This window comes from Myotis brandtii, unplaced genomic scaffold (genome assembly GCF_000412655.1).
Source record: "Myotis brandtii unplaced genomic scaffold, ASM41265v1 scaffold144, whole genome shotgun sequence".
NCBI lineage: Eukaryota > Metazoa > Chordata > Mammalia > Chiroptera > Vespertilionidae > Myotis > Myotis brandtii.
Window position 1 is genome coordinate 2084678 of NW_005355159.1, and position 11609 is coordinate 2096286.

At 37.4% G+C, this 11609-nt stretch overlaps 1 protein-coding gene across 3 annotated transcripts in view; it reads right to left on the minus strand.

Annotated features, from left to right (window-relative positions):
* The window catches only part of USP3 (ubiquitin specific peptidase 3), a 103043-nt gene that overhangs the window by 89897 nt on the left and 1537 nt on the right, over positions 1-11609 (minus strand). Inside the window, exons 1-2 of one of the 3 annotated variants that reach the window (XM_014535492.1) lie at positions 2403-2482; positions 1906-1931 (exon numbers count right to left, since the gene is read on the minus strand). The exons of the other annotated variants lie outside the window; for them this stretch is intronic. Of the exons in view, the coding sequence (XP_014390978.1) occupies positions 1906-1931; positions 2403-2467 (91 nt within the window). The 5' untranslated portion in view covers positions 2468-2482. Of the gene's footprint in view, positions 1-1905; positions 1932-2402; positions 2483-11609 lie in introns of those variants that run through there. 3 annotated transcript variants of the gene reach the window in all.

Sequence of the window (11609 nt, forward strand, 5' to 3'; positions counted from 1 at the left end):
GGCCCCGGCAAGGGGCGGGTCTATCAGTTACTATGGCGCTGCCCGCGAGCCTGCGGGAAGGGGGGGTGGGCTCTGTTACTCACGGATCTGCCGCGGGGATCTCCGAACTTTTGGTGTCCGCAGGTCTGTAGCTGTGGTCGCAGGTCTCTGTCCCCAGTGGCTGCAGGGTCCTGGTATGCGTCTGAGATCAGACTGGGTGGTGCTGAGGCCAGGATCCTAGTCTCAAGCAGCTCTGTTTCCCAAGATGGCGTGGTCGCTGTGCCTGGGCTGGCCGCCTAGGAGTGTCCGCGCCGGGAGCTGGACTCCGCCGCCTAAGACTGCCCGGTTTAGCAGCCCCTTAGAAGACCTGCAGAATCTAGCTGTCCCTAGCTCATACACACACACCACACACGTCCACACACTCCTCTATCACTTCCTTGCACTCTCACACTCTCTCCCTCCCTACCTTCCTGCTGGTCGCCATTTTCTGGATCCGCCAGGAGCAAGGAAAACTTTAAAACAAACTCAAAAACCCTGGAGTAGATACTGCAAAACAACAGCAACAGAATGTATGAAAAGGCAATGGTCAGAAAAATGAGAAAAAAGCTCTTGAGAATTAAAAATATGATTATCAAAAGTCAATAGATGGGTGGAAGAAAAAAAAAAAAAACCAAAGAAATATCTCAGAACTAGAACCAAAAGGCAGAATATTACAGGTTCTACTCAGGATATCCAACATTCAATTAGTAGCAGTTCCAGAAAGGAAAAGTACAAATTAGGAGATGTAAGTATGGGAGAATGAGTGTGCTATCAAATGTATAGATTGAAAGATCTCTTGAGTACCCATCACAATAAAGGAAAACTACCTATGCCAAGACAAGTCATTTTGAAATTTCAGAAGATAAAATACCTATTCTAAAAGCTTCCAAGAAAAAGAATTACAGAATAAAAAGAAATAGTAATCAGAAAGGCATCAGGTTTATCAACAGCAACACTAGAAAACTAAAAACAAAAGAGCAATGACCTCATAATTCTAAGAGAAAAATCTTTTCTAATAGTCTAGAGTCAGCCAAGCAATCCTATATAATAAAAGCCTAATATGCCAAGTGTCCGTTCATTCGACCATTTGACCAGTTCCTATGACACACACTGACCACCAAGGGGCAGATGTTTGGACTGGTAGGTTAGCTTGCTGCTGGGGTCCAGCAGATCAGGACTGGGCGAGATGGGCCGGACACACCCTGGAGCCCTCCCATGGTCCCTCCCCGACCCCAACTGTGCACCAGTGGGGTCCCTCAGCCTGTCCTGCACCCTCTCACAATCCGGGACCCCTCGGGGCATGTCCACAGGCCAGGTCAAGGGACCCCACCATGCACGAATCTGTGCACCAGGCCTCTAGTTAAATATAAAGGTAGAATAAAAGCATCAGATTTGCATGGGGTCAAAAAGTAATCTTCTACGGGAAGAGAGCTCAATGATATACCCCAGCAAAACAGTTAATAAACCAAGAAAGAGAAAGACAAGGGATCCAGGAAGTAGATCTAATACAGAGAATAGCAAGGGAATCACAGGATAAGAACTGTCCAATAGGCCTAAGGAACAATTACTTCAAATGGGAGCAAGAGGGCTCTGGGAAAGAGGGCTTCAGAAAAACACAGTGGTAAGAGATTATCTCCCTGTATGAGTGCTTGGAAAATAATATTCGTGGACATTTGGCAGACGTATAAAGTTCACTTGGGAGAAAGCATGTAGAAGGTGAACTAAGCAATTTTTTTAAAAGGCAATTATTTTCTCAAGGAAAAACAAAATGCTGGACAAAAAAGAAAAAGCAATCACCATATTAATCAGAATTTGCCATCAAATTACATTGAAAAATGGAGAGGGGGGCAGAGAGAAGGGTGGTGCAACCATGAATGTCCCACTTACCATAGCAAGATGTCGAGAGATAATGCCTAAAATTGATAAATTAAGAAATAAGAGTGTATTACTTAGCAGTATGCAGGAAAATATGAGAGAAAAAGCTAAGGAGGGCTTAAAGTGGTTGTCTGTGGACAGTAGGACTGAGGGTGAAGGGGTGGGAAGGAGATTACTGTTCTATTTTAAACCTTTTGATACTGACTTACTGTTTATATGTTTTACTTTTTGAAAGCATGAATTAATATTTATAAGGTAAACTGACATATAACAGTTATATCAATTCATGAGACTGCCCAAACTTTATCTTTTTTTTTTTTTTAAAAAAAAGTATGCCTAAAATCCACTATATGGCATAAAAATTAAAATAGCAGTTTATCATTTGGGACCAATTCCCTATAAACTGTAAGGCTAATTTGCAGAACTTAATATGTGTCCTCTAACTAGAGAAAGTAATTTCAAGCTGGCCAAAATTTGTCATGCATATGTTAACAGATCCAGATACCTACAGAGCCAGAAAAGAGAGGGCATCTGGTCCTGCTGACTTCCCACATAGAGGCAAATTTCGATCCATAAGGCTGGTCCCCTCACCGGTTCAAGCACTTTAGTTTTGAAATGGATTTTTGAAATCAGTTTTCAACATCAAATGAAAACAACATATGGAAACAATATGTGAAACCACATATTCTCAAAAACTGTAATGCACTAAACAAATTCGTTATTATTCATTCTGTCACAAACTCAGACTTGTTCAGACCTAGTTTGGGGAAAAACACCTAATGAGGCTATTATGCTATAGCTACCAGTCTTCAGCTAAATACTGGACCTGTGCCCCTACCTCCAAATGAGGGGAAAGGGTAATGGGGAGAAGGATTAATACTACTAAAGCCAAAGCAGATTACAAAATTGGAGTCAAAATTGGCCACTTTTGCCTTTGGAAGACCAGACACAAATAACTACAGAAAAATTACCAGTTTACATTGTTTCGAAAATAACTTCCCCCATGAAGCTAATTATGTGGAGAATGAACACAAAAAACATGAATCACTTAAGAAAAATTCTGACATCCAATATTTTCATTTATTTAATATAGCAAGATCTGATGCAACTGCATGCTTTTGCCAACAACTTGAGTAAGCAAAGCCAAGGTTAAACAGCAGTGTGATGTTCAAAAGAAATGAATCAAATCATAAATGTAAATACCACACAACTATTATTTAAAAATAATTGCAAGTGTATGCAATATAAGAAAAGATTCTTATGTATATATTTTTATAGGAAGCACTCCCTCCCATAAATAAATTTTAAAAAACTAAGAGCTTGAGGGACCTCTTATGATCAGACTTTACTCAGAGAACAATGTGTTTAATATTTACATTATACAAGTCTCTTCCTATTTTTTTGTGATTATATAATAAAGGTTAGTGCTAAAGCACATGGGGAGATTACCACACATGTATTTATTGGTGTGCTGGGAAACTCTTTATTCTTTTAAAATCAATGGGACTATTTATGAAGAAGTGGGAAATACATATATAACAACTGGGCACAGACTTATACTCTGCTTAAAGGGCTGGATACCCAATATTACCAAAAATAGGCACCTGTAGACTCCAACCGCTGTTGTAATTATTTATAGCCAATAGACACAATTTTAAAATATGACACACATTTCCCCAAGAATCTCTATTATTAATTCAAAGGTGAAAAAAAACACAAACACCTGAAAATATTTTTTAAAATGTATTTCTATTGATTTCAGAGAGAAAGGGAGAGGGAAAGAGATAGAAACATCAATGATGAAAGAGAATCATTGTTTGGCTGCCTCCTGCATTCCCCACACTGGGGATTGAGCCCCACAACCTGGGCATGTGCCCTGACCAGGAATCGAACCCTGACCTCCTGGTTCATAGGTTGACACTCAACCACTGAGATGCCAGCTGGGCTGAAAAAATATTTTTTACATGAAGCTCTGAAAATACTACTATATACAAACAAAACACTTGAAAAAATGAAACTAATACAGTAAAACTCTCAGAATTAAATTTTCATGGCACAGCCCTGCCGGTGGCTCAGTTGGTTGGAGTGTCTTCTGGTACATCAAAAAGGTTGTGGGTTTGACCCCATTTGGGGCTCATACTGGAGGCAACCTATGTTTCTCTCTCTCTCTCTCTCTCTCTCTCTCTCTCTCTCTCATCAATTTAAAAAACATATCCTCGGGTGAAGATTAAAAAATAATATTCTCATAGCATGAACGTTGGTAGCTACATCATATACATAAGGTGAAACTTGAGTTCTTAGTTGTTGCAGAGCAACTGTTAACACATCTATTAACATTCAGAATAATTCAGGTGAAAACTAGAGTTAATCTCAAGTCAAAGGACATTTTATTGTATGACACTAAAACATACATACATAAATATTAATAATAAATGTCAGCCACAAAGTTTTAAGTTATATAAAAGTTATTTTCAAAAAATATTATATCAAAACATTTCTCTAACATGTTACCTATCAATTATCCCAAGGAAACATTCTATCACAATAATTTGTTTACTAAAAGTTTCAGGTTGATCTTCAAAACTCTGATTAAGATAGTACAATCCCAATATTGTGCAAAAAATGTTCAAAACAAAGGAATGGACAATAATCTATTTTTTGAAAAAGAAAACCTGAGCATGGACAATAAGGACAAATATTTAAAGAAGCTAAAACAATAAGTGTACTATCTTATAATCAGTTAAATTAAACCTGCAGGAAGAACAGTTAATCACCAGCCAGTTCTTCCCGGTGATGAGATAGTACAAGAACAGTCCATAAAATTAAGAGTCTTCTGGTTGGGCCAAGGATAAACAGGCAAGCAGATTTCTACAAAGCTGTCTTAAACTCATCTAGAACAAAGAAAAATATCAGGACAGAACATCTACTCAAAATAGAAAACAGCTCACTGGTAGAGCTCTTCAATCGTAAAGCAGAATACAAATTCTCCAGATAAAATCCACTTGGTTGTAATATCTTTTCAGAGATACAAGCCAGTTCCTTAAAAATAAGCTCTCAATTCCCTCCTTAAAGAGGTCTTATAAAATTTAATTAGCTAGCATTTACTTAACTTCGAAGAATTTAGCTAACACAACAACTAACAACTAATACAATTATAAACTTCATTTTTCAATGTCCAAATTTAATTTCAATAGTTTTCAAAATCTGAAATATTCTAAGCTCATCTGTATTTTATGCAGCTGTAAATAGCACATATATACCTACTTTTCAGTGTATCTGAAAAAGAGAGAGAAATGTGTTTTTAAGCTTTGCAGTCTAAAGACTATAATTAACTTTTGCAAGGAAGACGATTAGAAAATCTTAGAATACAACTAAATGGAACCAACAAAGTACACTACCTAAAAACAAAGATTCCAATAACCTCTGAAATACCAGAGGCAAAAGCTAAATTCAGTATCTTAACAATTTTCTTCCTCTCCCACCCCACAACAAACGACCTCCAAGAATCTTCTCTACCAGAAACAAAATGAAAAAATGGGAGGGGCAACTTCAAAAACAGAAGCACATTTAAAAAATAACCTAAAGCTAATTGCATTTTATCCACAGCTATGTTAAAATGGCTAGTTTGTTACATTTGAAGTAATGTGAATAGACCACAAAGAAATTAGATCTGAACTGTAAGGAAGTTAAGACATTAAAAACCAGTTTTCTACCAATTGTACTACCAATCTTGTCCCAACTTGCCTTCACTTTAATAAACAGGGGGAGAAAGAGCTCATCAAATTCAGAATTCAAATAAATTATTTTTAAAATGTGAAATTTAAAATATATTTTTATGTCAAGAATCTTCAAAGGAAGTATTTCAAGTATGCTTCTACGCACTTTAAATCCTTTAAATTTATCAAGCATTAAGTTACTGAATGACAAAATAAAGACAACCCAAAAGTATAGTTTGAATGGCATTTGAATGTAAACTTTAGGCTCTATCTACTACCCTCCCCCTCCCCCAAGCATGTTAAGCAACTCTCTTAATCTGTCTCAGTTTCACAATCTATAAAACAGGAAAAACTACAAGGATGGGTAGTTAATTAAATTAGGAATAAATGCTAGCAAGTTGCTTTGAAGTTACTTTATGCTGTTCTCAGTTCTCCTCCTACTCAGTAAAACTAATAAATGAGAAAACATCTGGAATTACTATAGATACTAACATCTGCAGTCTCACAGCAGTTAAAAGATGATCTCTATTTACAAGCTTCTAAACCAAAGTTCATTCAACAACCCCAAAAGATTTCAGGATACAATTGCAAAGAACATTTTTTTAAGTAAATTTCCTTTCAGTCTGAAAGATACCTAATCTTACCTACGTTCTCAAAACAGGCTATTACAAATTGCAGAGCATCTTGAGCAGTCTTGGCACAAAACAATTCTTGGTAAGATGAACAAGCTGTTACTGTTGTTAATGCTATTTTCAGCATTCTAAACTGTCAATCAAGGTAAGCTTCATCACAAATACTCCCTCCAAAAAGTACTAGTCCCTACTGAGAATCTAAGTACTTCCTTCTAAGCCATCTGTCCAGGAAAACTCTATTAACACACCTAGAATGCAGTTTCTCTCAGTCTAAAGGAGCTATGAATAAATATAAAACACTAAAACATTAAACCATCTACATTTTCCACTTCTCACACTGATAAACTACCTACCCAAGTCTATTCCGATGCCCAGGTTAAACACAAAACCCATAGGCAGGTTGGTCAGAAACTGTAGCTTAATCAAAGGAGACTAATACAGTATTTTTTTTTTCCAAAGAAGGAAAATATATAAATAGCTCAAGATGGGGGGAGGGGACTCAAAAGGAAAAAAACAAAGCAGGTTAGGAGGAAATGTACATGTAAATTACTCCCTGATGGAAGACTCAATTAAATTTTAAAACAGGAATTTAAATTACTCAGTGAGCTACAAACTCAATTACTCACTGTTCTGCTTACTAGCTACAAACACTATAAAAATGTAAGTATCTCTAAATCTAATTTGAAGGATCCAAAATTAATCTATTATATTCTAGTAAAGAAGGAAGTTGCACAAATTTCAACGAGGAAACAGTAGGATGTTCTAAGAGGCTAAGGCTAATGCTATAAAAGCAAAGAATAATAAGAATGAATTACTTTGAGAATAAAGGATTAATGGGAAAGTGAACCAAAGAGTTCAAATTCTCCCCTCAACCCCATTCTTTCCTGGCCTAAGAAGACTGTTTAGAAAATAACTTCTGATCAATGTGTCAAAACTTTTTCACAGCAGCAAAATACTAACCTCAATCCCTAGACGGCAATTTCCTCAACCAAACAAATGATACACATTCTAAATTCCAGCTCTTTCACATCTACTACAAATTATTTTGAGACTATGAAAATATGGTGAGGTTACCTTAAGGTCTGGGGGTGGTGGTGGGGGCAGAATACTACTGCCAGAAAAACGAGAAAGGCAATTATATTTGGCTCAAGCTTACAAATATTACCTTAAAAAGTTTAAATCCTCTAGAAAAGTAAGTAAAATTTAAATATTAATCTTGAGAATGTGAAAAAAGTATCACCTGCCCACGGATTTTTAACTGCCTTAGTCACATTTACTACTACAATGTCCACCTGCCCACCTAGAAATACAGAATGTCAAAATTCAAATTCATTGTGGTAACAACATCGTGGCAGATGGTCATGTGCTGACAATCCAGTCAAAGTTACAGAATAAAATACGGGGAGTGAGGACAGGTGAAAGCATTCTGGGGGGAAGCTCACTTGCTCTGCATTAATTTTCAACATAAAGACCATTCCAGCCATGATGTAAATGGAAGAAAATTTCTTCATTCTTTAAACACATATTTACTGTCTTATGTTCTAGGCACTTAATAAATACTTCATAAAGTGTTACTTCAAAAGGTAAATGCATTTTTCCTAAGGAACTGATCCTATCTAGAAAATTTAATCAGAATACCAGAATCCTCTTTAGAAGTGGGTTGTAAGAGAAATGTGACACAAAATAACTGATTTCTTACTTTTGTCACAAATTACACATTTATTACCACTGACAAGGACTCAATAATCAGTATATTATCCTACTAAATGGATCTTCAAAAATAGGGTTTATCTCCAATATTCACTCCAAACCTGCCAACCATTTACTTGATCTATACTTACTTTTCATAAGTAATGCGAGGGGAAGTGTGTACTGGATACCTATAAAGAGGCATACACAACTCTTTGAAGAAGTAATCAGGGAAAATTTTTGATGCCTGTAACTATGAAAATATTGCCAATTTAACTGGCTCACCAAAAACCCTAAAGTTCAGATGCCTTCCTAAGTTATTGAAAACAGTTGTGTTTAGGATATTTTTTAAAACAATTTGTGTATTTTTTCCCTGTATTTTGCCTCTGGTTCAACGCTTCTATCCACAGAAAAAAATAACTGCCCAAACCTCTAGCTTCTGAATATAACATCTGGTATGTGCACACACCAAAAAGCTTGAGAGAATGTCCTAGTTTTTATTGAAAATTTTTTCATTTAAAATGAGAATGCCTTTAGCAAAGATTAGACATAAATCAGCTTTTACCTTATTAGGAGATTGCTATTTTCAACATTTACCTTAAACCACAACATGGATTTATCTTCTAACCAGTTAGCTTCCTGTCTCTCCCCAACTAGATTAGACTAACATTTTTCAAAGCAAAGGACTATTGGACCCCATGATCTGTTGCCCAGCTAATATATTTCAAAAGCTTTGTAAGTTTCCACAAAGACATAAGGGTTGCTAGCCTTAAAGCTTTAAGGATTTCCCTAATACTTCATAGCTATTCTATTAAGAGCAGGTGTCCTTAGCTGTTACTATAGTTGTATACTAGTGGGTTCTCAAAGTGTGGTCCTGGACTCCTGAGAATTTTCAAGACCCTCTTAAGGGGCACATGAGGTCAAATGATTCTCATAAATAATATTAAAGTGTTACTTATATTTTTATCCTCATTCTCTCACAAGCATGCTTTAGAGTTTTCCAGATTCTACATGATGTATAATGTAACCAGAGACTGAATGCAAAAGCAGATATGAAAATCCAGCTGTCTCCTATTATGCTAGACAACAGTTGCAAAAATATAAAACAATGCTGCTCTTTTTACTAAATTTTGTTTTGAAAAGATATTTTATGGAAACTATGGTTTATGTTAACAGGTAATGGATTATTTTTATTTGTGATTTAATAAATACACATTAAAATTTTTTTCCATTTTAATTTCTGGTACAGCAACTATCAATAAACGTGAGCCATAGCAACAAAAGCTCTTTGGGTTCTCAACTTTTAAGGGTAAAGGGGTCCTGAGAACAAAAAAGTTTGAGAACAGCTACAGTACACAATTACATAACCTACACACAGTGCCTTCCACAGATAAGAAGCTCAAGTTAACTCTGAAATATAATTACTTCTTAGACCTCTAATATCTCCTTGGAAAGCATAATTCAGCATGAAGCCATTCTATCCTAGGTCCTATTTAAGGAGCTCTAGATATTTACGTATTTAGAGTCCTCTTTATAAAGATGTTCTGACCTATTAATACTTCGTATTGTTTGAATAGTGTTTCTTAACATTTTTCACGAAAATTGCCTTATTCATCCTAACAGCAACCTGTGAAGTATTACCCTTTTTACAGATGACGTCATGAAACTGATGCTTAAAGGACACAGAACTACTTGTCCAAGGATGTACTGCTAGCTAATAGGGCCTAGGGATGTTCATCTTTTGCAATTGCTTGGCTGCTTTAAAGCTGTTTCACTGTGGTGTAATTCCAATGAAAACAGGGCAAGGGCATTACTTTTATTGTCCCAGTGTCAAAACAGGGATTTTTTTCGCTAGTTACTAAGAACATAATCAGACACAATACTCAGTCACACCATTATTCAACACATTGGCTACCCTTTGGTTCCCTACCAAGAGAGAGAGAGAGAGAGAGAGAGAGAGAGAGAGAGAGAGAGAATTCAAGAGTGTTGGAGGATAAATACCAGAATATATAATCCTCCAAGATGATGAATTAGTTAAGGACACACACACACAGATAAGGACTCACAGATTTACTAATCATTTAATCACTGAAACAACAGGCAGGTAAGAACAAGATGGAGCTCAATACAGTAACATTAAATTAATGAATGGATGGATGCCAATAGGTTCAATTTACAGAATGGAATATGGACAGAAGAAAATCCCCACATAAAGTTAAACTTGCTTTATTGGTCTACAAACCCAAGCGAGAGGCAAAGTACCATCCTACCCCTTGGACAGAAATTATCCCTCCATTAGGGCCAGAAACGTTCTTGTTACCAGCACAAGTCTCTAGTTATGCTCCATTTTAACTTACATTCCTCAAGAAATGCCCACTTTTCTGCATCTCTTTTCCATGACTGACAAAGGCAAGACTGGCTCACAAGAGGATATCTGCCATTTGCATGTGCCCAGCGAGGCCATTTTAAAATTTGATGTGATTTTACCAGAAAAAACAACAACAACAACAAAACAACACAAAAACAGAATTGTGCTAACTGTCCTGTAGTTTATTTACAACAGATGAGCAAGAGTAATTTCATCATTCCTCATGAGGTATGCTTTTCCTAGTGTTTACTTAGGCCATTTTTTTTTCAAATCTCTTTTGGAAAAAAATTAAAAGTTACAGTTATAGTATCACAGCTGTAACTACAATTGTAGCTAATGCACCAACAACCAATTTGTAAAGCAATTCGATGCACCTTTATTTGTTGTTCCATACTCAACATTTACTGCAAAGATGTATTCATATGTAAGAGCTAATTTATACAAGTTTCTGTACCCTCATAAAAGAGCTGCAATACCGCACTGTAAAACCAATTAACCGGTTGATCTTTAAAAGGCTTCTTGCAGAAAAAAATAATCCGACTTTACAAAGGCAAGCAAAGCACCAAACCTCTGAGAGGTCCAAGGGAACCGGGGTTATTTCTATTCCTTATCCCAGAGTATATCTTTCTTTGTGGCGTTACCTATGTTTTTCTCCAAGGACATAATTACCATTGAAGAAGAAACCTGTCAAAAGTGTTACGGCAGCCTCTAAACTACCTTCCCAGTTGCAGCCCGTAACGAGAAATGTCACACTGCTAAATCGTACCATGGCTGTGTGCCTAGATGTCTTCAAATAAATTTAAGGTTTTTGTAGGGCACCATTCGAATTTTACACTACAATCTAAGCTACCACGGACCGTCTCAAATCTAATAAACAAAGACTCTAGCGGCGGCACCAGGGCCCTACCAGGAAGTAATCAAAGCCGTGCGGCCGGTGCGATCCTAAGTCGGCGGAACAGACAATAAGAGGGCACTGGGGTTTCCAACGGGCCGGCAGAAGGAGTTCATTTGCGTAAGCGATGCAAAAGCATTGCATAAACCTAACAACTGTTACGCCGCACGTGAACTCGGGAACCCCAGCGCAGTTTCAGACCACACAACACCCTCCAGGCCATCGAGCTGCCCTCCAAAGCGGCTGCTGGGTCGGCCCCCGAGCTTTCCGGGCCACAGCTTGTTTTCAAACTTCACCCTCCCCGGGTGATGAAAGACTCCGACCTCGGCCGCCCAAGCGCTGAGCGCTGAGCACCGAGCACCTCTCGCGGATCGGAGCTCCCGCCCGGCACAGATCGGGTTGCCTGCGGGCAAGCGGAG